Source organism: Phalacrocorax aristotelis, chromosome 1, assembly GCF_949628215.1.
Source record: "Phalacrocorax aristotelis chromosome 1, bGulAri2.1, whole genome shotgun sequence".
NCBI classification, from domain to species: Eukaryota; Metazoa; Chordata; class Aves; order Suliformes; family Phalacrocoracidae; genus Phalacrocorax; species Phalacrocorax aristotelis.
The window spans coordinates 147,000,437-147,028,031 of record NC_134276.1 but is presented as its reverse complement, the minus strand read 5'-3'; the positions used below and the strand labels follow the sequence as shown (position 1 = coordinate 147,028,031).

General features: G+C 37.8%; 1 protein-coding gene across 13 annotated transcripts in view; it reads left to right on the top strand.

The window, feature by feature from the left end:
* Positions 1 to 27,595, top strand: part of PLEKHA5 (pleckstrin homology domain containing A5) — a 173,645-nt gene that overhangs the window by 71,125 nt on the left and 74,925 nt on the right. Inside the window, exon 1 of one of the 13 annotated variants that reach the window (XM_075114710.1) lies at positions 15,122 to 15,193. The exons of the other annotated variants lie outside the window; for them this stretch is intronic. Coding sequence (XP_074970811.1) covers positions 15,174 to 15,193 — 20 coding nt within the window. The 5' untranslated portion in view covers positions 15,122 to 15,173. Of the gene's footprint in view, positions 1 to 15,121; positions 15,194 to 27,595 lie in introns of those variants that run through there. 13 annotated transcript variants of the gene reach the window in all.

Sequence of the window (27,595 nt, the reverse complement as noted above, 5' to 3'; positions counted from 1 at the left end):
ATGAAAGATTTTACTACTGCTGACAATTGCACATATTCAGTTCATGTGCCAGATGGAGAGCTTGGGACAATTTTAGACTGAAGGTTGTGTCTAAAAACCTTGTCAGCATTCTGCATCAAATCTTGACCCATTTTAGACAGTATGCTACAATCAGATACTTTCAAGAGAATAACGCCATTTTTTAGTTTCTTTTTTTATAGAGTGGAGTTAGGAGTGGAGCTGTTTCACAAGTGTGATCTAAATTTACTTTTCCAAATGAAAAAGAAACTGCACACCAGTACTCATTTAAAATAATTGGCTGTAATGTCAGCATTGTCTGAGATTTTATGGAAAAATAAAGAAAGCATTATTAGTTCTTACTATATGTATGTAGTATAAGTTGAGAAACAGTTTTATTAAAGTGAAAACCCAAAATGTTTTAAATGGTAATATTTGTTAAAAATCTTGTTTGTACCAAGATAATAGAAATGGCAAGGAGTTGGCTAAGTCCTGGCTGAATGAGCTGAGACTTGTCTCTACTCTTTCAGTACATTGGGGTTTCAAATGGGTATTAGATACAGTCCTGTGAATTTTTGGCAGACTTTAGCCATGAATATACTAGACCATTGCAATTCAATAATGAATAGGTATTTAGTGGGAATGTCTATCAATAAAAAATTAGAAAATGGTTTTGTATCAAGTGAGTGTTTAGAGCTTTCTATTTCCTAAAGGATGACCAAGAGAAAAACATTCCCTTGTGTAGGTCAGAATTTCCAGCCCCCCCAGAAAAGCACAGGGAAAAGGGGAAAAGCAAAGAGGGGAAAAAAAAGTATGGGAATATTTCTCAAAAGAGTATATAAGTTTTAGTTTTTTCCATGTGTTTTCAGCACAGTACAACATTGCTTGCTGTATGTATAATACATGCATACATATTTTTTATAAAATCTGGAATACTATTTTATGCTTCAGAGAACATCAACATTTGAAACATTTCTAGGATATTCTTTCTTATGCACTCTTCAGTGTGGTAGGGAGACAGTAGCTTGGTATTCAAACATCTCAGTGACTTTAAAAAACTAAAATTTCATTGTGTCCTTTCATCTAAATGCAATGGAAGTATGTGCAATACAGTGAGTTACTCGTTTCTAAGCCAATCAAAAATTTATGCCCTTTCAAAGCACAACCATTGAGAAAAAAAGAATAGAAAATTAATTTTCATGTACTTCAGACCATTTGAAGGGGCTTGTATGCAACTCATATCTTGTGATACATTCTTGTCCAAAACCCTGAAACACCAAAAGGTTGCCATGTTCTACGGCTTCAATTTTATACAGAAAAGATTAATTTGATCAGTATTTCAGTATTTAAAGTTTTTTCACAAATCGGTCTGTCTGTATTTATATTTCAGATGCTCCTTTTACATATAATAATGTGTGCACATTTTTTTCCAGGCAATTACATAGGCGTAACATAACCATGTTGGTAGATAATCTGTCATTTACATGAAAATTAACATATGGGCAATTAAATAAAGACTTTTTAATTAGTGAAAACATGGTGTTTGGTGACAAATCTAAGTTACACCCTTAGTGGAATGACCTTCAAGGTTTGATAGAACAGTATTTGCTATGGAGTCTTTTTACAGAGGTTTGGGGGGGGCGGGTTTGTGGGTTTTTTGGTTTGGTTTGGGTTTTTTTTTTTGCCATATTAAGTGTAACCCATAATTCAGTTAAAAACAAAAAAAGCAAAATGGCTGTGTTGCACTATTTTAAATTGTGCCAATTCTTTATGACAAAATGTTCAGCATATGATAGAGGTTTTTGAGGGGGAAAAATGTTCTGAGACTCAAGAAATGTGAAAAGGTTTTCAGAACCGTCTTATAAAACAGGAGATCAGTACAATTTTGAACAATTTTACCACATAGAAATTTGTCTGATATAAGACATTGTAGCTTACCTGGGAAATCTAAAATAGGCTTTTTCTTTGATTTTCACTGTTCTGAGAAATTGTATTAAACACTTTTTTTTCCTCCTGGAGAAAATATCCTGAAACATCAAGGTTGTCATATCCTAGCAGAGAACGAAAAGGCATGACTTAAAACAATGTCATTTTCTGTAATGCCATCTGTTCCATCCCACACTGCCCAGTATATTTGTTTTCTCTATAAGCAAAGAAAAGACAGATATCTTTAGTGTAGCCCTCACTTTGAGGCTGTCAAAATAAGTACTTTAGTGTCACCTTTGAAGGTATCTCAAAGTACAGCATGGGTTCTAGTCATGTGCTTCCTGCAGAGGCAGCTTCAGGTTACCTGTCTGGTAAAGTCTGGCTGTTGCTCAGTGGATCAGAGCAGTGCCAGTGAGAGGCAGGATTTGCACAGGGGATGAGGGAAAGAGGACATGGCATGAATCAAAGAAAATAATTGAGTGATGGAATTTCACCAGATCCTTAAAATTATATTTTTAAAAAAATGTTTCTTTAAGATACATCTGTAAGATGTAGCTGGTTACAGATGGGCACTGTCAAGAGGGAAAGGAAAACCAGCTGTTTTCTAGACCTAGTGAGTTTGATTTTTAAAACTGGTACTTGATAGGTTTAGGCTGAATTTAATTTCTAACCGCTTCAGTGATCAGAATAGGCTGAAAACATTCCCCACAACTTTCCATTACAGCATTACTGTCTCACAGTTTCAGTTGCATCTAGTTGCTGTAATGATGGGGAGTATTTTATATCGTGATAGTACAAATTGGAAATGGAAACAGAGGCTTAGTTAACCAAGGTCACATAGAAAGTCTAATGAATCAGAAAGTGAAGCTAAAGGGCATATCCCTGATGCAATTAGCTTGATGTTGTGATCCCTGAATGTCTGTCAGTGAAATACCTTAGGTACTGAAATGCATGTCAGTGCAAAGCTGCACCTGGCCCCATAGGAAGAAAAGCCAAATAGCCTCAGAGAAACTTTTTGCTCATGAGGCTGGACTGTTTTTGAGACTTTAGCTATCAGCTTTGCATTATCTCATCTAGAAATTCCAGATTACTTACAGCCTGTTCTGGTATTTTAACATGGCTCTGCCCTGTAAAATAAGTTTACGGTCCTTACTTCATCAGCTTGGGACTCTGATCACTAAGGTATTCTTGTCCTCATTGTGTTGTAATTATTCTTGTTTACAGGATATATTCAGATTGATAATTTGATCCATTGGATGCAGTTCTTTATTTCATTAACATGTCTGTGTTGAAATCAAGTAAGAGCAGTTTAGATTTTGTTAAAATAGAGATACTAAATATATTAATTGGTGTGGGACTTCAACCAAATTAGATTTAATTTCTTCATTTTTTTTGCTATAGTGACACATCTATTAGAGCAGCAATGTGTCATCTTCTGACAACTGTGAAGTAATGTTGAGAGATTCTGACTGCAGTCCTCTCCTCTGTTTTCACATAACAATTTCTGAAAAATTCTGCTGCTCCTATTCTGAAAACTTCTGCTGTACCTATGTAAAGCTGGAACAAAGTCTGAGAACTATATGAAGGAATAATAACACAGCAGTCAAGGGAATCACTGCAGTGTGAGTGCATGGGCATGTGTATGTATGTCTATATGTAAGTTTAGCCAGTACTTTAGATAAACCACCACGACACTGTAGTTTCTCTAACTCTTCTAGACTTTCTGGTCCAGAAAGCACTTCAGCTTCCCAGACTGAATTTTTTTTTCTTGTTGCCTCCATAGTTTTATTTGAAAGACTAAGTTAAAAAGGTAGAGCCATTTTCTTGAAAGACATTAGAAGAAGAATATTCTTAAGTTTTAAAATGTTTCCAGCTGGTTCTCTGCAAAGCTCTGATATCCCTGTGGCATTGAGGGAGATTTTAAAATTTAGAAGAAATTTTAAAAAGAAGAAGAAAATTCAAAATTGGACCCTTTTTCGGTGAAAAGCTTTTCCGTCTGTCTTCAAACAGTGTACACATTTTTTAACTTCTGGGACCTCTTGCACACACCAGTAGTGTTCTTACTGCTAAAAATCTAGGCGTTGTGACTGGTCAATATACTTCTAGTTCTCTATAACTTTCTCATACAGAATGAACATAGAACTACAGTAACAAGTAATAATAATCACTAAGACCCTGCTGTTCTTGATCGAGAGAGTAAATTAGTTGAAGACAGTAGATTCCTTTGCTGATTCAGTTGACTTTGCAGTCCTTACTCTGGAGGCAGAAATTATAATTTACAGATGTTATGGTTTAAAGTTACTGACAAATAACTCTAGCATGTCATCTCATCTGTGTTAGAAACAGAATCCAAATACATGGAATAAAGAAGCTTATAACTTTTAACTATGTTTTTTCATGGTGTGCCAAATCCTTTCTGACTCTGTAGATGGTTACCACTAATTCTGTTTCTGCCAAGACGTAAAAATCGTATTTTCTGACAGGCAGTATTTACTTGTGTAGCCAATACATGTGGATCATCAGAATTTATTCTGCAAAGAGCAGAATTGTTTGGAGTGTGAATCATCTTATAATTATTGGAAAAAGATGTCTTTTCAGTGTTGAGTACTCAATATTTGATATCCCAGTTATTCTTGATATATCAAAATGACTGACCTAACAGTAGTTTGTTTGATGTACCTCAGTGGAACGCAGTCATGGAAACCGTGCCAGCGAAGCTAAACAACTGCTGTGCACTGGTATGAACACTTTAAAAACCATTAGAAGGCAGTGGGAGAAAAATTCTTATAAAGCTATTTCGTGCACAATCATCCTAATCCTCAAGGAAAGTCTGCAAAATGCATTTGAAAGACAAGCATTGGAATGAAATTCAGAAATCTATTGGATCTTAAAACTCATTAACTAGGTGGTTTTATACCTCATAATTTTCTTGTCTACTTCAGCTAATCCCACCATTTTAGTACCTTACCCTTTAGATGGAGAAAAAAAGCAATAATAAAAAAAAAAAGATTAACAAATGTCACTCCCCTCTACTGGACTCTAAATCCTTCTCAGCTGGTCTGATAAACATACCTAATTTCAACTCAGCATGATGGTTTTCAGCTTTCCTGAATCAGTGAGAACTGCTGCTTTGATTTCAAGCTTGAACAATGGTTTTTGCTTTGTAAGCTTGTAACTCGTTTCCAGCATTGTCAGTAGAGGTAACAACAGATGCTGATCCTTGTATAAACATTGCCTTGCTGGCTTCAGTGCTGCTTGTAGTAATGCTAATATCAATGTTTGACATGATTACTTCATGCGGATAGCACTCGTTTTACTGACAGAACATACTCTTTCTAGATGGGTTAGTCAGTTCATTGTTTTGTTCCTCAGAATAATGAGGGATGTGAAGGCTGACTAGAACTACTTTATGATAATCCAAGGGCTTTGACTTAATAACACATATGAACCTCCAAGTATGCAAAATTAATGAAGGTTATTACTCTGTGTTAGAAGTAGAGCGGTGGTACAGGAATCCTTGGAAATTAGAGGAAAAACTCTAACCTAGAAATTCTTTAGATGCAGTTTAAACCATATTTATTGTAACATCCTTTGGGGCTACTCTGACGTATTAGATAGCTTTGAGTTTGTGTAAACATTGCATATTTAAGTATATTTTACTTAAAAGAAGTGCAGCATGTAGATGGTTTTCAATACCTATGTTAGAGAATGTTTAGATTGCTTAAAACCTCTGGTAAATTTAAGAATTAACTTTTAAGTTAACTTTCTTAAGTTGTACTTACCTGCAATGAATCCAGTTTGGACGAGTGAGATTTGATAATTGGTTTTCTTAAATAAAACATTTCAAGTCTTTTGTTAATGTTTTGGATCTTCAAATGTGGGTTTGGTATCTCACCTCATTGAGTGCATGAAATAAAAAGCCCTAGGGTTTGTTCTTAAAATTTCTTAAGGTGGCTGGTAATTAATCACAGGATTATTCAGTTCGAAAGTGACGCAGGATGTCACTTGTCCAACCTCCTGCCCAAAGCAGGGTCAGCTCAGACCAGGCTGTTGAGGGATTTATCCTGTATGGTCCTGAGAGCCCGCAAGGATGGAGACTCCACAGCCTCTCTGAGCAACATGTCCCACTGCCTGACTGTCCTGCATGAAGAAGTTTTTCCCTATTTATCCAGACTTTACCTCTCCGGTTTCCATTCATGTTTGTTTTCTCTCAACTTCTGGCCATGCTCCACCATGAGGAGCTTGGCTTCATTCTCTTGATGCCTGCCTTGTAGGTACAGGCAAGCTGCTGTTAGGACCTCTAAAGCCATTGCTCCCCCATGCTGAACCAGCCCAGCTCCCTTAGTATCTTTTCTTAGGGCAGGTGCTCCAGCCCCTGACCATCTTGGTGGCCCTCTGCTGAACTTGTGACACTTTATCAATCTCTTTCTTCTATTGGGGTGCAACAAACACTGGACACAGTCTTCCAGATACTGTCTAACAAGTGCTGAGCAGAGGAGATAAGCCCTCCCTTCCCATGAGCTACTGGCCCTGTCCCTGTTGGTACAGCCCGGGAGGCCGCTGTCCGTCTCTGCTGCCAGGCACTGCTGGCTCGTGCCCAGCTCGCTGCCCACCCGGCCCCTTTCGGCAGAGCTGCTCCCCAGGCAGGCAGGCCCCAGCCTGGGTGGCTGCTGGGGCTTGTCCTCCCTGGCGCAGGGCTCTGCCTTCTGCCCTGCTGAATGCCACTGGGCTCCGGGTGGCCCCTTCTCTTGGCCTCTCTGAGTCCCTCTGTATGGCAGGCCCTGCCCTGCAAATTAGTGTCATCTGCAGACTTGGTCTAATCCACCTATTTTTATCATTTTCTTGAAGGCTCCTGTCCTCCTTTCTATTCCCCATTTGAACTTCAACTTCTACTTATTGTGTACTTGAACCCATTTAGACTACTTCGCCAGCTCTTAGGGTTAATCCAACCGGATCATAGTGTCCAGTGAACTCTTCAGTCACTGCATTGGATGTTGGCTTCAATGTCACTCCCTGTGATTTATCTGGGTTTGTGGCATCTGCCTGCTTGCTGCCTAGCCTTCCCTGGAGTGTGTAGTTTGAACAATGCCCAATGTTGACCAAAGCAACAGTCCTTCCACATTTTTGTTACTAAATTGAAAACAAGTTTGTCAAAGGGTTGCCGCAGCAGGGTATCTAATCCTAACATGCAAGCCTTTGCTTAGTTAGAAAATAGCGCATGATGCTTTTCATCAAGCTTTTCAGTAATACGTCATTATCCCTTACAGAAATTTTGAAATATTACAATAACACATTAGTGGATACTGCTGCTGCATTCCTCTGTTACACAATTGCTAAATTCTGTAGTTCTGTTAAACAGCTACTACACTTCACACCTCACACCCATTATGCTTTTCCATGGCTGTTGGCTTCCTCACATGGAATTCGTATTTCTAAGACTCTTACATTAAAAGTCACTTTCCATAAGTGGTATACAAATTTTAAATAGAGGTTAGTTAGTTGTTAGATGAGGCTAAATTGCATATTAGATGCCACTAATATAAGCTTAAAATATTTGAAACAACATAATTTTCTAATCAGTCTTTGATTATAGGAGACTGCTCCTTATGTTTACTGTATCTGAGGTGTAGCCTCAAAGTTACACTAAATGTCAAAATTATTTTTTTAAATACTCATTTCGTTCACCTTTCAGAAAATACAATTCTTGCTATGCTTACTTTTTTAAAGCTTTCTGAAGCTTATGAGAGTGGATACATCAGAACACTGATAAGAGTAGTCAAGTGACATCCGTGTGGCAGCAGTTTTCTGTGAGATTGTTTTTTTAAAACAGAAGCTTGCTGTTAAAAGTAGATTTATTATTAAAGATGGCCTTTTTTCGTTATCATAACCTGAGAAAATGGCTCTTAACTTTAGGATTATAGATCAATTTAAAATGTTTTCATTGTCAACTACTTTATATTTATCAGTTCCTAAAACTTTTTTGCATAAATAGGCATTCAGGATGAATGTTGATTTTAGACTGTTTATTTTTAGTAGAAGAAAAAAATCTCCTTTAAGTACTAGAAATGTTTGGTTTGAAGAACCTTCAAGAACAGTACTGTATGAGCAAGTGATGCTTCTTTAATGGCTTCCTTCTGGATTAATTTTTTTTGCCACTGGGGGGAGCAGAAGACTGCCACAGGCTTCAGGGAATGCAATAAGACCATTTGTCTTCTATTTCAGAAGACTCATGTCTTAGCACTGGGCTTTGGGTGAGTGTGGGTCCTTCATGTCTGGCACATGCTTGAAAATCTGTTTTACAATTAATAAAATTCCTAGATCCCTAGGTTTCATGATTGCTTTTTTTCCAAAGATTTGCAATCTGATTTTGGACTGGATTAAACATGAACTGTATTTTAGAAAAGGAGGGGAAGAAAACAGCCTCTACATTAGTAGTAGTATGAAGAGCAGATTGTCACTGGTGTTGGCTTAAGTAGAGTGCTAAATTTCTTCTCTGAAACTTTTTGTTGTAGCTATGCCTAATGGCAAGCTCCCTCTCAGCGTGAGAGTGCAATGTGACTACATCATTTAGATTGGGGTGCAGTTTGCTTTATTTAACAAAATATGCCGTAGCTGAGTAATGTACATATCTTTTTAAAACTAATATGTGCATGGCTGTTGCTTTAACAGACATTTGCTTTAATCCTGGTCTTCCAGAAGTAAATCTTAAAATACAGATTCCTTCCTCTAAAACCATTGGAAAGGAGGTAACGATTTCATTTTCATGATTTCTTTTCATTTTAAATGCATAGATTCAAAGGCTGTATACATGTAGGGGGTACTATAAACATGTTACTCCAGAAAGGTTGGCAACTCTAAATGCTGACTGTATATTCCCAAGATTATTTAAGGTTCTCTGTCAGTGTTTATATGTCACTGCAATTGAGGAACAGTGTCTCACAGGGTGTTCAGGCCTTGCCTTCCCTGCTAAGGTTGCTGGACTGTAATGTTCGTGCTGCATGCAGGTTCTGCTATGTATCTTTAATCCGTTTGGTGTTTGGGGCAGAACACGACATTTTAGTTCAAGACAAGATTGAGCTTTCCCTCTGGAGAAATTTGTTCTGTCTGTTCTGCCAATGGCGAGCAGTCAAAATTCCTACTTTAAAACTCATTAATATTTTTGTTCACTTACACTAGGCAGAACAAGCTTAAAGAAGTGCTAGAGCAACACATCAGTGCTTTCAGTCACAGATTTACAGCAATTTCTTGGATATAGCAGAAATATTAGAAGCCAGCCAGTAGATCCTGGAGCACACCAGCAACCTGGGTTCAGTTGCAACCAGGACCGGTGATGTCTTTTCTGTGGGGTCATTGTTTTTCTCCACCACTTCTTTCTTCTTTTGACAGATATAAGCTGCCTCAGGTCCCCTCACTCTTGTGTTTTGTTACTTTTTTTTAAATAAGACATTCAATTATAAGTTATTTTCTCACTGGTATTTGAAATAGCTATAGATTCTTATTCCAGGAACAAAACCTTTTTTTTTTTTTAAAAAAAAAAATCAGCCTTTTGTTCTGAGAATCCTGTAATCTAGGCAATATTTTTCTACTTATTTTAAACATATGTAATGTAAAAACAAGTGTTGCACTTCATGAAAGCCCAAAGTTTAACTAGACCTTGTCCATATTGCTATGAAAAACCAGGTGTTGGGAGCCTCTTGCTCAGCCGAACTTAATTGTCATTTAAAAATAGTAAGTAACTCTTATGCGTGTTTACACTTATCTATTAGCATCCACACAATGCAATCCATGTCATCTGTTACTCATCCATTGTAATAGTCTGCTTTTTTAAGAAGTTCCTTCAGTAAGTAGAGAGGCGTTTCCTGTTCTGTGTTAGGTGGGCGTCATTACCATCCCTACTTTTTGAATGAGAGTTTTGTGGTCTGGTGCAGATGAGCTGGTTGTGGTTTTCTTTTTCCTCTGCAAGGAAAGAGATACCTCATTGCTACTTAGGCAAGTTACATGGGCAAGCCCGTGGAACCACACGGTATCCATCTGAGGGTGCTGAGTGAGCTGGCACATGTCATCGTGAGACTGGTCTTTTTTATCAGCGTGGATAACCCTGATGACCGGGGAAAAAAGGCAAACGTTACTGTTTTCAAAAGAAAAGCAAGAAAGAGAATCCAGAGAACTAAACACAGGTCAGCTTCACCTCTTTCCCTGGGAATATTATGGAGCAAATGCTCATAGAAACTATTTCTAGGCTTGTGAAGGACTGGAAGGTAATTGGAAACAGCATGGATGTATCAAGGAAAAATCTTGCTTGACCAATCTGACTGCTTTCTACAATGACTGCCTCTGCAAGTGAGGGGAAAAACAGTGGATGCCACTTAGCTTTAGCAAGGCTTTTGATGTAGTTTCATGTAGTATCCTTGTATCCAAACAAGAGGGTATGGATTGGATGAATAGACTACAGGGTGGGTGAAAAACTGATTGTACCATGGGGCTTAAGGAGTAGCAAACAATAGTCTGAAGTTTTAAATGAGTGTCTGTTTACACGAGATCTTTCTTGGAGTTGATACTGCGGCTGAAACTATTTTAACACTCATCGGCAAGTTGGATAGTGAGGCAGAATGTGCAATCAGCAAGTTCCTGGATAACGCCACCCTTGGGAGGAGGGATTGGTATGCCAGAGGGCTGGGTGGTCATTCACAGGGAATTCAGCGAAGTGAAGGAGTGGGCAGACTGGAACATGCTGAAGTTCAGCAAAGGCAAATGTGCAGATCTTGGAAAACCTTGGAAAATGACCTATGGGTCCTGGTGGACAGCAAGCTGAATGTTAGTGTTATGCTGCAATGGTGATGACAGCTAATTACATATTGGGCTGCCTTAGCGAGAGTGGTGATTATTCTCCTCAATTCGTCACTTTTGATGCTATCTCTGGAATACTGTGTCTGGCTTTGGTCACATCAGTATGAGTGAGAAAGAGAGACAGACAAACTTGAGTGAGTCCATCACTAGCACGGTTACAGAGCCAGGACATATGATGTATGAGAAGAGGCTGAAGGACATTGGTGTGTTTAGCCTGAAGAAATGAAGGCAAAAGCAGGGACATAATTACAGTCTTTCATTACCTACACGAGCTTTATATAGGAGACAGACTCGCTTCAGAGGTGCACAAAGAAAGGGCAGGAGCAATGGTCATAAATTGCAATAAAGTACATTCTGACAGGCTAAAATAAAAATAAATATTAAAAGTGAAAAAAAAAAAAAACCAAACCACAAAGCTGTTGAGCGCAGGGAGGCTACGAAATCATCATTCCTGAAGATTTCTGCAACTCAGCTGGACAAGGGCCTTTGCAACCTGATTTGGTACTGAATTTATCTCTGAGCGTGAAGTTGAACTTGATGACCACCAGGGCTCTTGTCCAACTTAAATTTTTGCATGAGCCTCGTTTTATAGAAAATCTTTTGACTTAATGTTTTTTATATAGCATAGCACTTATCCTGAGACTGTCCATAAGACAGCCTGTTGCATTCATCAGAAGTACATTCCCAAAACCAGATATCTAAAGACCTCAGTATTAACATGAACATAAAACCCTAAATTCTGTGGAAAATATAGGTAAGGTTGCTATCTGGTCATCTGTACATATGTACAGAGCAATTTTATTTTCCTCGGCTCCTTTGCCTCAGTTATGTTGTTTTGTCTTTCTGTTGACTTGACTGGAAAACAAAATTATTTTTCTTCTTACTTAAAAAAGACAAATCAGGTTTACTGGAAGAGTCCATAACTCTCCAGGATAGTATGCTCAGCAGTGGCAAATTGTGACCAGTTGTCCTACTCTGATTGAGATTTTCAGGATTTATCTCAACTATCTTACATTTTTATGATATTAAACTATTTGTTTAAAATGATAATGCTTCAGCAGCGGGTGCTATCTCAGTTTGCAGGCCGTTCAGAAGTGGGGAGTTAGCTTTTTGCTCTGAAGTAACTATTTTCATTTTTTACTGAAATCGAAAACTGGAAAAGAGATGACAGCTGGTGTAATTTAATACAAACTCTTCCTTTCATTCAAAATTAGCCCCCTGATGGTAAACTACCATGTCTCAAACCTGATAGTTCTCACTTCCAGCTGCCTTGGTCCTGCTTGTTTTTGTTTTCAAACATCATGTGCTAATGCTTTATCAAATCTTAACTCTGAAGTCAGGGCTGGAGGCTATTAATGAAACTTAGAGTCTTCTGGAAATAGCACAGCTCTTAAAGAGAGGCATTAATGCCATGGAACTAACAGGAGATTAATTACTTCTATAAAGCTTATCGTATGCTAACAAAAAAGGAGGAAAAGATTGCCAGCTTAATTTCAAGCAGTGGATCGATCTTGTACATGAAACGTTCAAGCAACCGAAAAAGGGAAGTGTAGTCTGTAGTATTGACCACTTAATACGTGACTGATGGTAAAACTCTTCAATTTTCCCACTAATTTCTAGATTACTAATTTTCTACTTGAAGTCTCATACTCTTTACCTTTCTGGAAACACCTCTGTTCGGGTTTTGCACTCTAGACTCTTGCCATTCTAAGGGTGACAGGTGAGATTGCTTCAAAACAGGTCACTTGCCTTAAGGGTTAGCACTTTTGGATTTTGAAGCCAACATCTATGTGACATAGAAAAGTTATATGATCTCATCCATTAACAAGACCAGCCTCATTTTAAAATTCCCAATGTACATATCCCAGACAACTTTGATCTGTTTGTTCTAGCCACAAGCGTTATTTACCTTTTCTAGTGTTTTATCTCTACAGCTTAGAATCATCTTTATGTAGTGTAGTCCTGTCCTACTTCACACTGTTTAGCCAGGTGAGGCTTATTCCTGTAATCTCTCTTAGAGTGAGTGGTCATATTGGTAAACTTTTATTTTTGTTCTAGTTTAAAGTAATAGGTATAATTAGTTGACATAATAGGTACACCACTTAATCATATTCTGATTCTGCTGTCTTTCAACCTTTCTCAGGTTATGGACCTATTAGAAAAGGGGCAAAATAAAGGCAGTGGGAAGTGCAGACTTCTCCATGTTTTACCACAGAAGTACCCCCAGGACAGAGGTAGAGATCTCAGGTTGAAACCATCTGCATCCATACACGATGCCGTTCACATTCTTGTCTATTTTTTAATAGATGTCGTCTTAGGGGTATCACATTACATTTGTACTCCTGAATTTTGTTCCAGCATCATTGATCCTTCTTCTTGGTTATCAATTTCTTTCTTCATGGAACTCATATTTTCTTATATTTTATCAAATATAGCTCATATATCTGATGATGCCGCTTGACTTTGTCACTAGCAGACTTCATTACGTATGCCTTTCTTTTACTTACTAAGGAAAACACTAAAATTAAGTTAGTCCTCTGAACAGGATTGAATTCTGGCAGTAATCTTCTGTGCATCAGTTGGTTCCTGCTTTTGCACTTGGCTGCTTCTCTGGAACAGGTTTCTTCCCTGCCCAATGGGCAGCCTGTTCCCATGCATTTATTTCTGTTGGTTCATTCTGCCTCCCGGCTCTCGTGGTTGATACTGTTCACATTGAAAACTGAGGAAGAATGTCACTCAATTTTTGGTCCCCATCTCAGCTAACTCCCATTTTAACCCTTTTTGACTGCATATCAGTTTGGGTTTTTTTCTCCCAGTCTTACTTTTTCTATCAGAAGGGCATTTTTAGTGTCTAACTTGAGTTGCCATTTTTTGACTTTGAAGACCTGTGTGTTCTTTCTGGTTTGTCCCTTTATCCTTTCCTTAGAATTTCTCATCTTACTCATGCTGGATCGTTTTTGAAAAGTAGTGATTTATCTTGTGAATTTAGGGCCTTTTGTTGCAAGATTCTTCTCTTCATAGGTCACAGATAATTCCACCAATTATAACATTGAAAAAATTCAGGCCTCTTCTGTATTGAAAGGCTTGCACTGCCCTCAGTCTAGTTGACTGAAGGCTGTACTTTCCCACACAGTGCCCCCGTTGATTACTAACCAGCTCTACATTAGCATACTGTTGGTTCAGGACTGTTGAAGATCTGTGGGCTGTCATATTTAAAGATGTATGACGTTAATTTGAAAATATTCTTGGAGATAATGTTTGATGTTAATGTTTTAATATGAAATATCTCTCTCTGTACTCTAGTCTAAACTTTGTGATTTGGAGAAGACCCCAGCCGTCCCTGCAACTGCAACTCTAGATTTTACTTTTGCAGAAGTGAATTTTACGTATGACGTAATTTATTCATGCGGTTCATTTCCTTTTTGCTTTATACTTTTAAAGTAGAATGTTAGTCCATGGTTTTTCTTTCCTGCATAGAAATTTCTTTCAGTACTTCTGTTATGATCATTCCTTTCCTTTCTGTGGTGTTCTTCACAGTGTTGTAGAGCTTCACATCCTGTATTAGTAGCTTGGATGCATCCATTTCGGTGTCAGAGTTACTGATCTTAACACAGAAGGATTATATTTTTGCTAATTTTTTTTTCTTTTCATCCAGTTTTCTAGCCTTTTGTTTTCCAGTGAAATTAGACAAGTGCTTTATGAGGATCTTAGAGTCCACTATGCTTCCAAGTACTCCCTGCAACTGGGACAAGGCATGCAGGATGAGAGAAAGGATAGTGGGGCAAATGTTGGGGGAGAAGGAGGTCAAAAGACTGAGAAAGGTGGCCTGGCTGAGGGCTACCACGTGGACTCAAGGACTTCTCGGCTGGATTAGCTGGGGACTTGCAGAGAGATGCCCTGTGCTGTGGTGGTCTGTGATAGTCCTTGCTCTTGCCTTCCAACTTGGGAAATCTTTTATAAATAATGCTGGAACAAATAAAAACTTTGCAGGTTGAAAGTAAATTAGAAGAGCGTATCTGGATAACACAGCCGGCATCTGTTCTTTTCACTTTTTCTGACTGCAACATTTTGTCCACCCCCGTTATGCTCTTAAAAGCTTCACTATTAGCTCCTGTTGAAACTTAATCCTGTTGTTAAATGCTTTGTCTTCCATCGTTTAGAGGTAGAGATTTTATTGGTAGAAGAGAGTCGATAATTTGGAGCTGCAGTAACATTTCACAAGTATGTGACATCACTCTGGTATCAGCTTTCTCGGAGGCTAGCAATCCTGACAGCTGAGTTGTTTTTTTCTCTGGGTCAGGGTTGTGCAGTACTCATTGGGGAGCAGCTGCCCAGAGAAGAAGGTTGTACCTCACATCCTTATGTGGTTTTTTGTTGTTTGTATGTCAAGCTTTTGGTAAAGAATGAATTTCCCCGGAGACTGGTGAGTAGTTCTTAGACATTTTAACAACTGTTTTTCTTTAGACATAAAACATTTTCTCCTCCTTTGGAAAAACACTTTTTCTTTTTCTTTTTTTTCTTTTCTTTTTTTTTTAATCCAGCATTCAATAATTCACAATATTTGCACAGTAGCACACAACTTTTAGAGCATGCAAGTAAAGATTTTAAGTAGAAACTTAATTTTAGGTAGAAATTAAGAGTTTACTGATTTATTACTTACTGTAACTGTGTATAATTTCCAAGATTTTTATTCAGACATGCTTGTCTACTGGATTTATTTGTCTAAGAGATTGAATATAGCAGGAATTCGAGCTTTTTTAATTAGTTTGCAACACTGAATGGGAAGTACTCTCCAAATAGACACTTGTAAGTTGCCTTATTTTAACATACAACTCATATGGCAATGTTAATAGATGACCATCTTTCAAATGTTATTTTGGGCGTTGTATGTGTGTAGGGGGAGACCACACGGAAAAACAGATGCATTTCCAGTCAGTGTGTGTATCTGTATGTATATCTGCCAAGCTGTATGTTTATTTCTGTATGAGTGTCGTATTGAGCTGAAAAAATCTGTCAGCATAAAAATTATTTAGAAAGAAAAAAACACAACCCACAAAACTGTATCTGATTGTAGTTTAAGTTTTACGTAACTGAAATACGCTTTAGTTTCTACTTCATGGTAGCTCTTTTCTCATCACAGAAGAAATGTAAAATACATGCTGCCTTTTTTCCTCCCTAGCACTTAAAGGTCTAATTGTAAAGTGCTGCAATACTATGACATTTGAAAACCTTGGCATGTTCCACTTTTGAAAGGGCTTTTATTTTAATATGCTGATAATTTTCTAGCTGTAATATGGAAGATTACAGCACACCTATCCACGTACCGGTATTTTGCAAGGGAAGCCCAGAGTTTTGCTGTGTCTCTTTGGATTTGGTTTCTTTTGGTGATCTCTTTAAGGCTGACAAGTCTTGATGGATGAATAGATTAAAAAATATCTTATTCATCTGTTTGAAGATTCTGGGGAGTAGTGAAACTCATCTCGGTAAAAGTTAGATATTGATTTCCAGCAGGAAATAATTTCCAGACTGAATTTAGATGGTCTGAATCAGAGCTGTAGGTAGCTATGTGGATGTAATATGTTAGCTTTCTGAAGCCTGTACTTAGGATAATTTCATTGATGAGTCAACTGACAATTTTTATGATACAGTAGTGTGGTGATGATATATTGCAGATAAGGAATTAATATTTGTGATTTATGTGACTTGGCAGATTACTATTAGTGTAAAAGTTCCATTGTAGCTCTGACTCTTCATGTAGGTGGTTGGCTTCCAACCCAGAACCAAAAGCAATGAGCTGTGGGAAACGCTTTCTAAATTATATTGTCACGAATACAACTATTTTCTGTCATTACAGTTTCCAAATAAATTTTAATATTTAATTTACATAAATTTTAGTGTTTCATTTTAGTGAGATGTTTATCATACTTACTTGGCTTTTTTTTTTTAAAGCTTGAGTAGTTAAATTTTATTACCAGTTTTATCACTGTTTTTTTTAGTGTAATTTGGGCTTAGCGGGAAAAGGTTTTTATAGGCAGTTATATCAGACTGTCTTCAAAGATGTTTGAAGTGTGGTGTGCTTTTTGATAAATGTAAACCCTATTGAACGTACTATTAAATTGAAAAGAATAACTACATTATACCCAAAAATGAGGTGCTGGTAGCATTTTAGGTTAGGAGTTATATAAGTTGAATGACACAAATAGCTATTTTCCTGTTCTGTTGACTGGAATTTAGGATTGTGTGTAAACTGTTAATTTGCTGCTTTTCTTTACTAAAAGAAAACATGCAGCTATACTTTTAAATTAATCAGAATAACTTCTTAAATCTTTTCCAGGAAAATAAAAAGGGAGTGGAATGAGAGAGGCCTTTCTTAAATACAGGGCTAAAGATACTCATTACATCGGTTAGCTTTATCACATAATTGTTAATATGAAACTTTCTGGTTTTGTTGGTTAAGTGAATTGAGTTAGTGTGGTGATGGCTGGAATTTTCCAGTTGCTTTTTCCTACCTATAGGAGTAACAGTCTTGCTGGTAAGTTTCCCATTCTCTTGCAGGATTAGGCTTTGTTTTTTTTAAAGGAGGAAATGATACAGTTTAAATATGAGCAAGTGTTTTTTAAACATTAAAATATATTTTGATGGAAATGTGTGGCTACCCTAATAGAAGCTAAACAAGGAATGTACTGATGTATTTAAAGGTATATGTTACCAAGCCAAGTGATTGAAAAAAACTTCAGGCTTTGCTTCTAAACGGAGCCAGTTGTATCAGTTTGCCTATTTTATTGGGGGAGAGGGGGTCAGGGAGGGGGGTTAAATATGTTTCTTCTAGTGTTGAAATTCCAGTTTTTTCTAAATAAAAGTCCCTAAAGGAACACAGACTGTGAACATGCAGTGCGATCTGTATTTTCCCTTATCCGGGTTTCAAAACAAATTTACTTCATGAAAAGAGAGAGCGCTATCATTCTGCCAGAAGTTTCCACAAGCTTAGAGAGTGGTGTTTATTTTGGGGGTGTGGAGAGAGGAAGGGGCAAATCTCTGATTTCACCTGAGCAGTGAAATAGTTCAGAGCAATGATCATTGAACAAATTCTTTACCTCAAAATACCTTCTGCCTAATGAGGAAAAGTATGAACAATGCTCATGGCAAGGCATTACCACTTGTTCACACTTGCTTTTAGCGAGGCTGATGAATTTGTTGCTTGGCCTTTACATTTTATTTGATTTGCCTCATACATCGATCTGTTTTCATCTTCTAGACTGTTCTTTTTTTGCAAAATACTGAAAATGCTTATTTTGTGAAGACCATGTTTGCTTCTATAAAATAAATACTATGGGATCAATCTTTTAGCTTAGCATTAAATCATTAAAAACTTAGTTATGTAGCAATGCCAATCATTTTCAGGGTTGAAACTATCCAAGTAAAAGAGAAAATAGAATTTATCTGAAGTTGATCTCTATATATTTTGGCTTCTGCTTTTTCTGCTCCTTTGAAATGCATAAAGTAGGTTGAATTGTTTGATTTGGATGGTTTTGGCTCAGTTACCACCAGGGAAAGGGCACGAAGAGGGAGGAGACCATGGCAAGCTTTTTTGCCGACTTGTCATTGGCAGAGCTTTTTCAGGCTGCCTGCCCGAGGCAGCCAGGGAACAGGAGCAAATTGAGTGTTAGCACACCCTGCAGTCAGCGGGCATCTGGAAACTTCCCAGCCTAAGGCAATAATATGGCCAAACTCCCTACCTTCATACCTCATGGAAGAGTTGTTCAAGTGGCCATTTGTTTTCAACGTGCAAGACTTACTCTTGTGCCCATTTTTCATGTGGAATGAGAAATTGCTGGCGAATAGTCTTCCCTTCCCCCCCCGTCCCCCCGAACCTTCCACTGTTAAAATTCCTGACCCTTGCTTTATGAGACTGAAAAAGAATAGAAGGACAATTGATAATATTCGCAAATAGTAGCTAATTCTACCCAGCGAAGACCTGGGTTATGATGTCGCTGTGTGTAAAGTTGGCGTTGCTTTGTGATCTCTCAGTTCTTAATGGTCAGTCCTAAACATTATACAGAAAGGTTTTTTCAAAGGCTGTGTCTTCAAATTGCTTTTTTTTATTGCCGTGTCCACCATTAAGGAGTAACATTATTGTACATACAGCTCTAGACAGTAGCCTGTTTTAGAGGTTTCATTACTAAGTTGATCAGAGCAGGCATACACAATAAAAGGCTGATAAGGAGTTAGAGCTGTTCTGTGATCTACACTGTGCCTGAATCTTTAGTGGACACCAGGAATAAACAAGTGAACAATGCTCTCTTCTGCCAGGAAGCACCACTGGTCTTTTTAGTGCAACATCTAGGTTTTTTGGTTTTTTTGTAACAATGATAAACTATTGTGCTAATATAAACCTGCTGGCTGTAAATACATTTCAAAACCCCCACACTTTGTAGCTAGGAGAGGGGATACACCCATATAGAGGCTGGATACATGTAAAGAATGCTAGGAAATTGTGGATACCAGAAGAAAAACCATCACGAAACAATTTAATGTCAGAAGGTCCACAACATGTAGAGCTGTTTTGAGTAGCTGGAGATTTGTGAAAATTCTGCATAGCATAGTTACTTTATAGGTCTGGGATATCTCGAAAATTGCTGATTCTGGAAATGTTCTATAAGATGATACTGTAAAAACATTTTTTTAAAATACTCTGTTTTATAGTCTTGAAATGTAGCCTGAAATCTGCTTTTCTGATAGAATGTGTAATCCAGAAAAAAAAAAAAATGGAAGGAGTTTTCACTTCTGGGTTCCGTATGAAAATTCACTGCCTTGCAAATCTCTTCCTTATGTTCATGGTTTCTAGTGGTAAAAGGAGAAATGAGTAATATTCCATATGGTAAACTGTAGTTAATTTATCATCTTGGATATGATTTTACTAGTCCTTTAAAATTCTTTCTAAAGCCAGATTTAACATAAAACCTTAAACAAATTCCTGAAGAAGTTGATAGAAGATAGTGTTCCCACCCAATACAGAGGGCAGTAGTGGGTTTTCTTTGTAGTTTAAAAATTTCATTGAAATGACTTTGATGTGAATGTGATGTCTGCCATCCCAGTGTCCCTTTGCCCCTGACCTCTTGCTCTGACACAAATGAAACAAGCTGATTTGTCACTTTTACATAAGGTGTTTCTTTATGAAATGAGTCTTCACCAGGATTTTTTTTCATTACCATATAGTTACACTCTTACAAATGTCTAGTACAGATGAACTGCTCTGGCATTAAAAACATCACTTTTGCCAGCTTGAGGCTGAGGATGTAGTTACACCAGTGCAGCAGTCAGCTGTTGTCAGAGAGGCCGGTTCCATCTCCCCTCACTGCATCCTGTGCTGCGAACCTACAGGAAGGTTAGTGCCATGAAAAACAACTTATTTTCAGTTGCGTGAACTGGATCACTGCGTGACTGCTTGGACACTGGTGCCAGCACAGGAGCAGAGCATGGAGCGGGCTTGTCATTCTACAGCAGCTAGCCATTTCTCAAAGCAGCTGTAAGAGTGTAGCCCCAAGACCTGGCCTTAAGCAGATGATGTGGACCTGCACACAGAGCATACCTGCACAGATGACAGCTGTCTCGGTTGTGCAGGTGGGCTGGGCATATGCACTTCCAGTGCAACAGTAATGTTTGTGCCTACTGTGGTGCTGAAGCCTGTGCTGCTTCTATCCTAGCTGCAATTTGTGGGCTGTATTTTCTGTGCAACATCAAAATACTTCAGTGTTACAGCTGCCCCTGTGTTATATTAATTTCAGTGGCCTGTAGCAGGTGTGTGAGTGTACATGTCACATCAGAAAATTCTAGCTGTTGAGATTAAAACTCAAGAAGTCATCACCAATGCTGTTAGCTTTTTACTACTCAATATGTGAGAGAGCAGCTTACCAGAGTTGGCCAAAGATGGCTTGAGTGTAGACTTTGAATGACATGCCGCAGTTCCAGCAGCTTGCAGTCTCACAACAGCTTGAAAAAACCACCTGTGAAAGAAAACAGCTCCCAGTTTCTGGCTCTCACTGAGGTATGAATTTAATGCAAGAAAATGCTGGCAAGGTCATCAGCAGCATCGTGTCTGTTCAAGAAGAGGTATTGTCCTGCCGGCTTTTCTTCTGTGGCAGTTAACCTGTGATTGTAATTGGAAGAGACAACCTGGTGTGCTGTTTTCTGAAGGGGTAAGTGTTGCTGGGTCTGCAACAGCTTTTTAAGAAAAATTATTTCAGTTGTATTGTGGGATAAGTTTACAGTTGTGAGGGTCAGGATGTAAAACAAAGAGACTGAATTACAGTATTCTTTTGCCGTGTATGTTTCCTGCATAGCTGTCAAATCTGCTGGCAGTTCATTTTGTAAATAAACTGTAGTTGCTCCTTTGCATTTATGAAAGAAACAGATAATGAAGAACAATCTGTGTAGGTGTTGAAGCTGAAGATGTGAAAATACAAGGGGAGGCAGCCAAGAAATACTTTTGTCAAATGGAAATTTCCAAACTTCTAGAGCCAATGGTTTGATTAAACGAGACCAACAGGCATCAAAGTGATTGACAATCTGCATATAAGCACTGGGTGGTAGATGTAAGCTCTTGATCAGATGGGGTGCTAAAATTTCATCTGGTAAATTGAATAATGGTATAGCCGACTACCTAAATGACCTTGTTCTTATGGTACTTATTTTAGCCAATTCACCTTTTAAAATACCTGCCTGTATGCGTTAAAACACATTCTAAAAAGTAAATCTTTTTTTAATGTAGTGCAGTCATTTCCTAAAAGAAGATACCTTACATAGTTCATTCATGTTTACCCATCACACAGGATTTTTTTCTTTATTTAAAAAGGCCAGATCACTTTAATATACAGAGAAAGTATATTGTAGTTACTCTTCATCCATTCCACTTCCTTGTCTAATAAGGAGTAACAGTGTTGCTGAAATTGTCGTAAACTGTCGCTACTACTTCAGTGGTCTGTCTAAATTGTGGTGTTCATTTATTTGACAAGAAACTTAGCATTGAAATGGGGAAAAGTAGCTAAAACACTATGTAAAGGGAATAGTAATTAATCTTGTGTTCAGGTTGACTTACTTTTTTGCGATTTGTAGGTAGGATGGTTATAAAATCAATGGATTTAATAATTTTTATTGTGAATAATTTTATAGGGAAGTATCCTTTTAACTGCTTTTTCTTTCTTAGTATTCTTTTTTTAACTAAGTTGTCATTTTTTAGATTATTGGGGGGGAGATCTTTGAATGATGTGAAAGGTTCTACACAGCTACAAATCTTAAGTATCAGACGACAACATTTGATAACGCTACCATAATGTTACTAACTACTACTGTGTGCATTCTGAACTAACAGAAAGATACTCCAGTATCTGGGGCTCCTGCCAGTTGTGATGCTACATATATTAACTGATCAAGAGAAAGCAAACCAAAACAGTATTTGAAAGGGGGTGGGGTTTTTTTTTGTTTGTTTGTTTGTTTTGTTGGTTGGTTGGGGTTTTGTTTTTTTTCTTTTCATGTGAATCTGCCTAACCACCTGTTACCAAAACTTGGACATTTTCCTTTACACCACTGCCTTTAAATGCTCCCACTCTTGCATTTTGTGCCCAGTAACAGGGAGGGCACCAACCTCCAGTTCCCAGCTGTAATTTGGCTCCGCCTGTTTCTGTGGCATACTTCTCAGCCCTTTTCTTGTTGCATAAAACTATGGGCTTCCATTGCTTTTTGATCATACACATCAAAGCAAGGAATTAATGCTGTAGACTAGTAGGATTAAATAGCATGCTAGATAGAATCAACACTGTAAAGGGCTGGTTTTGCTAGTTGCTGACAGGTATTCTTAGGCCAAGAATTCTAGGCAATTAGGCCAAGGCAGTCACTTAACTCTAACAATCCGAGTTAAACTCACCATAGCAGCATAAAAGCTGTTGCCATAGATGAGCCAGTGGGACCATCTGGCCTGGCATTCCCTCCCTGGTAAGGGCTTGTGCCGATGTTGAACATTAAGGTGTGAGAGGAATTAACACCATGTCAAACTGTGATACTCTTCAGTATTTTTCTGTGGATATTATAATGGTGTTTTTTCTGAAAAGCAGTATTTGCTGAAATGTCGAGGCCTGCCTAACTTTTGGAAAGACTTGAAGCTAACAAGACGAATAGTAGGGAATGATTAATTTAAAGCCAGAGAAAAGAGAGGAAATGTGGCCTGGTTGCAGTTAAATCAGTTCTCAAGGTTTCCCCCAAGCCTAATTGATGTCCACACCTCTGGATTAAAATATTTTATATCTCCACCAGGATCTTCAATCTGAAATGTGAGCAAATGAACATTAAGTGCAAACAAGAACATTGAGTGTGTATGTTTCAAGAAAACAACGTCATGGTTTTTTTTAAAGAACGTGAGTGTGCAGCGAAAATCCTGAGATAATATCTTATCTACTTGTGATTTTAAACATATCCCTAATGTTTCAGTCTTTTGGAGACTTCTAAAACAACTTGCTGCTATTCTTCTTAGGCAACGATATTAATATTTTTCTGAAATGATCAGGTCTTGAGGCTGAACCTGAATGGACTGAAAGAAACAAGAGATCTGAGCAAGGCTGAGCTGTGCCCTCAGACCTTGGAGGCAGCAGCTGACACGTCCACTGTTCCAGTTCAGTACAATGCTTTACACCCGGCGTGTCTCTGTACTTGAACTTTACGTCATAAACAATGAATACTTTTAACAGAGTTTGTACTCTTTTGTCTGAGATGAATGCAGGTCTACACATGGTGTGAGCTTCAATTAATTATCCTCTGGGGTCTGGTGCATATATCTGCATGTGCTCTGTCAGTGGACCACCAAGATTATTCAATTAAATCCTTACACTAGCTTTAGGAAGGCCAGTGATTAAAGCGTTAGTGATGACTGTTCATTTATAAAATAATTATTTTTATAAATTTCAGTGTCTACCCTTATTTCTTGCAAAATAGGATCTATTGCGAGGGAGAGCCTGAAACACAGGATGTGTCTGAATTGGTAGCACAGTTAAAACTGATAAGCCAGTGGATGCACCAACATTTCAGCTGCTTCCTTCTGTCAAATTGTTAAAAGAAATATTTCTAAGCACTTCCCAGATGATGATGATGTATTTACTTTACAGAAGCTTGCCAAACCGTTTTCCTCTCTCAGCAGACTGAGGAAGTGCCCAGTTATGACCTACTATATTCTGATAGAAGTGCTTCATGAGCATGGCTTTCTTTTAAAAGTCCTGCTGGGTTATTAATAGAAGTCTGTTGTTATTTAATAAAATTGGCTGTTTACTAGAGATGTGACTGCGGGAGTATGCCAACTCCTAAGACATTGGGAAAGTGATCAAGAAATCGTGGAAGTCAGCTGTCTGAAGACAGTGTTACGTTGTTACACTTCTGTGTAACCTTGGCTAAGATAAAAGAGGCTTTTGCTTCATAGACAGCTTATGCTGTGATTCACATAATCTTAAGAAACAAACGAAAAAAACCCAAACCAGAGTAATCTTAAATAATAGCAGATGGGGTAAGGGAAAGATATCCCTAAAAATCTGGCCAAAAGTAGGAAATTTTTAAGAAAAATAAGGTATTTAACTACTTCTCTTAATGCATATCATATTTCGACCCTGATGTGCTTAACTAGATTTACAAAGCAACACAGTGTCATATCACCAAATGTCTATTGAAAGTCTGCTGTTGAATTTGAGGTAGAAACTTACTGAAATAATTTTTTATATATTTTTTATTTATATATATATTGCATTGTAACTCAGAAAAATTAAGTGGCTTTACTACTTTGCCGTTCTACAGCAGGAGTTTAACTGAACAATTGACTAGTGCTGTAACTCCTGCAATTATTCTTTAAAGGTTTGTTGCTGCTGTAAGTACTTTGAGACTAAAGTAAACAAGATTGAGTCATATGATACAAGAGTAAAAAAAATATTAAGCAAGTCATATCTTTTAATAAACCAGCAAGCAGTCCTGAGTGAAGATAACTGACAGCTGAGATATAAGGAGACCAACAATGGAAGCAAAGTGGAATGCGAGCTTTGAGAAAAAGAAAATCCACAAAATTGGGCCTATTTCAGTAATAGGTAATTGTATGCCATTATTGAAGAGCGGAAAGTAGGGAGAGGAAGAAGGCATGACAGTGAAAGCGCTAAAATCGTTGCACAAAAAGAGTGGAAAGTTGGAGAAGGAACCACATGCACAGTTAATCATTTCATGGTCCACTGGTTTGTTAACTGGGAGAGAGGGAGAGGCAGAGACAAGGATTTTAAATGCTAAATATTGAAAGAGTCGTACAGTAGATGATGAATGTATATTTGTAGCATGTTCTTTTGTCTGCACTGTAAGAAAAAAAAAAACATCACCCAAACCCCACACAATATGGTGAAAACTGGGATGAAAAGGAATGTTATACATAATGTATGTGGGACAAAACAGATCATTAGTAATAGAACCATGAGTAGGGTGTCCCCTATGTATACTATAGCAATTTACTAAATACCTAGATTTTGTGAAGAGGAATTGCTGGCAGTTCTGAAGTGCTTGTTCTGTATCAGAGAATGCTCCAAACTGGTTGAAAAAACTGAGGTGCGGAAGTGCTTGTAGGATTTATTGTTCTTGTTAGCAAATGCACAACTGTTTCCAAATGAAACCCAAAGCTGTCTTTTTATTTTTTTTTCCCCCTCTCTCTGTGTCCTCTGATTACTGAATCCATTGAGGTCTCTTTTGAACTTAAAGTGGAGAAGGGGAGAAGGGGCTGGGTTGAGTGACCAGACAGTAGTCAAGGTTGTCAGTGCTTTGAGAGGTGCAGAGAAATGACACTGATGCCTCTTCAACCTGAATGGAAATTAAGATATTGCGGCACAGCTTTGACTTTTTTTCAGGGTGCGCTAATTGGAGTAATCTTGAGCTCTTGAAACCATGTGAGCTTGCAGAGAAGTCTGACCCAAGTCAGACTTCAGTTGGAAATACTTAAAACAGCAAGATTGGTTTTTTGCATAGTCCATATATTACTGTATTTTAATATATATACACATATATAGGTATCAAGCTGCTTAATTTGTCTGCATTCACTTTTCTTATAGTTATCTTTAGCAGTTCTTTTTCAAAATGTAATTCTGAAAAACATGTAAAAATTGGTAAAAGGAACTGTTATTGGAGTAGGATTCTCTTGCACAATGTCTCTGTCTCATACAGTGAAATGGAAGCATATGTCAAAATTGCCTTTTGAGTTCGAGTTTCAGTTTCTAACACTTGCTCAAGAGCATATTTCACTTATGCTTCTAACACTGTAACAAATCACAAAGGCCAAGGCTGCAGAACTGAGCTTAGCAATATGTGTTGGAGATAATTTTCTGTCTAGTGAGCTTTGAAAACATTGAAAGTTGGTATGCAGCTGTCAAAGCATTTGCCAGAAGTTTTTACTGAAATTGATGCTTAGAGTTGTGAAGGGTGACTAAGACAACTGAACTCTCTCTGATTTACTTGGCATGATGAATTGCTCCAAGTAGTGTGGTACAATTGTGCTCATACAGTTACACAGCCTAAATTCGAGTCAGATTTGTTTCTGGTTCTGAAAACCTTTAGCATCATTGTATGTGTAAAAATATCAATTAATAGTTCCTAATTAACTCATCTTAATGAAATTCAGCAATTTATTAGTCTGCTAATCTGAGCAGTCTAGCTTCAGCAGCAAAGAAAGCTTGTTCTTTGTATCGGAACAGCTGTTGACTGTGGCTTTTTGTTCCCCTCTTCACAAATAAGCTTCTACTTCTTCCATCCTCTGTACCTCTTCAGGAGAGGCTGTAGCATCCCTCCTGCATCATGGAAGTGAGCTTTTGGGCAGCATTAGCTGATCAGACATCTGCTGTCAGTCTTCGACAGGAAGAGGCAGTAGCAGCCAGACTGAAGCATCCGGTGCTGCTTCTGGTCCACCAGGCGCCTGCTCAACCATGCTATGCCAAATCCCATTTTTCTTTAGAAAACAGATTGTGGGTTATCACTGCAGAATTGTTATGTTACTCTAGTTCTTGGAAGCTTTCCAGGTAGTTAACCATTAAGGGTTGCTTGGATTTCAACTACCAGATCTGAGGCTTACAGATAGGTCTGCCTTCTAACACCCACCTTACTATTTTCTCAAACTTGTCTCAAACAGCAAATAATATATTAGTCATTTTTACTACAGTGTAATTGTTACAGAATTGAAAATTTTCTTCATCTGCAGTGCTTTTATCAAGGTACCATATTACACACTGTGCCCAGGGCTTAAAATGTACACAGAGAAATGTTATATAAATTGATGACACGTGGCAAGTACATCCCACGAATTACCACACTTCTGTTTAAAGGTGTGTGCTTTTTGTGGCCTTTACCAAGTCTCAGTATCTTACAAGTTCCCAAATATGTTCTCTACAGAGTGAAAGACACCCTTCCATAAAGTTTTGGGAAAACTGAAAACAATAACCTTTCTTTTTCTGAAAATGAAGTGCTTGATTAGAAAGAACGGTTACTTATTAAAAGCTTCTCAATCCGTAATAAAATATATGCTATTTTAGAAAGTATTTAATCCTAGCATTTTGCAAGAGTTTAATATTTGCACTTAATTACATAAACGTACAGTTTTACAATGGAAGTATGTCATGAGAGCATGTTAATCATATCTGCTCAAGTGAGAAAAGGCTTTGTTTTTACATAAATATTTTCACTGGAATATAAATACAGTTTTAGAATAGTCCCATTGGAAGAAAGGTTTACAATTTGCAAGTAAGGGCAAGGGCAGCAGTGCTTAATCTTTTGAAGA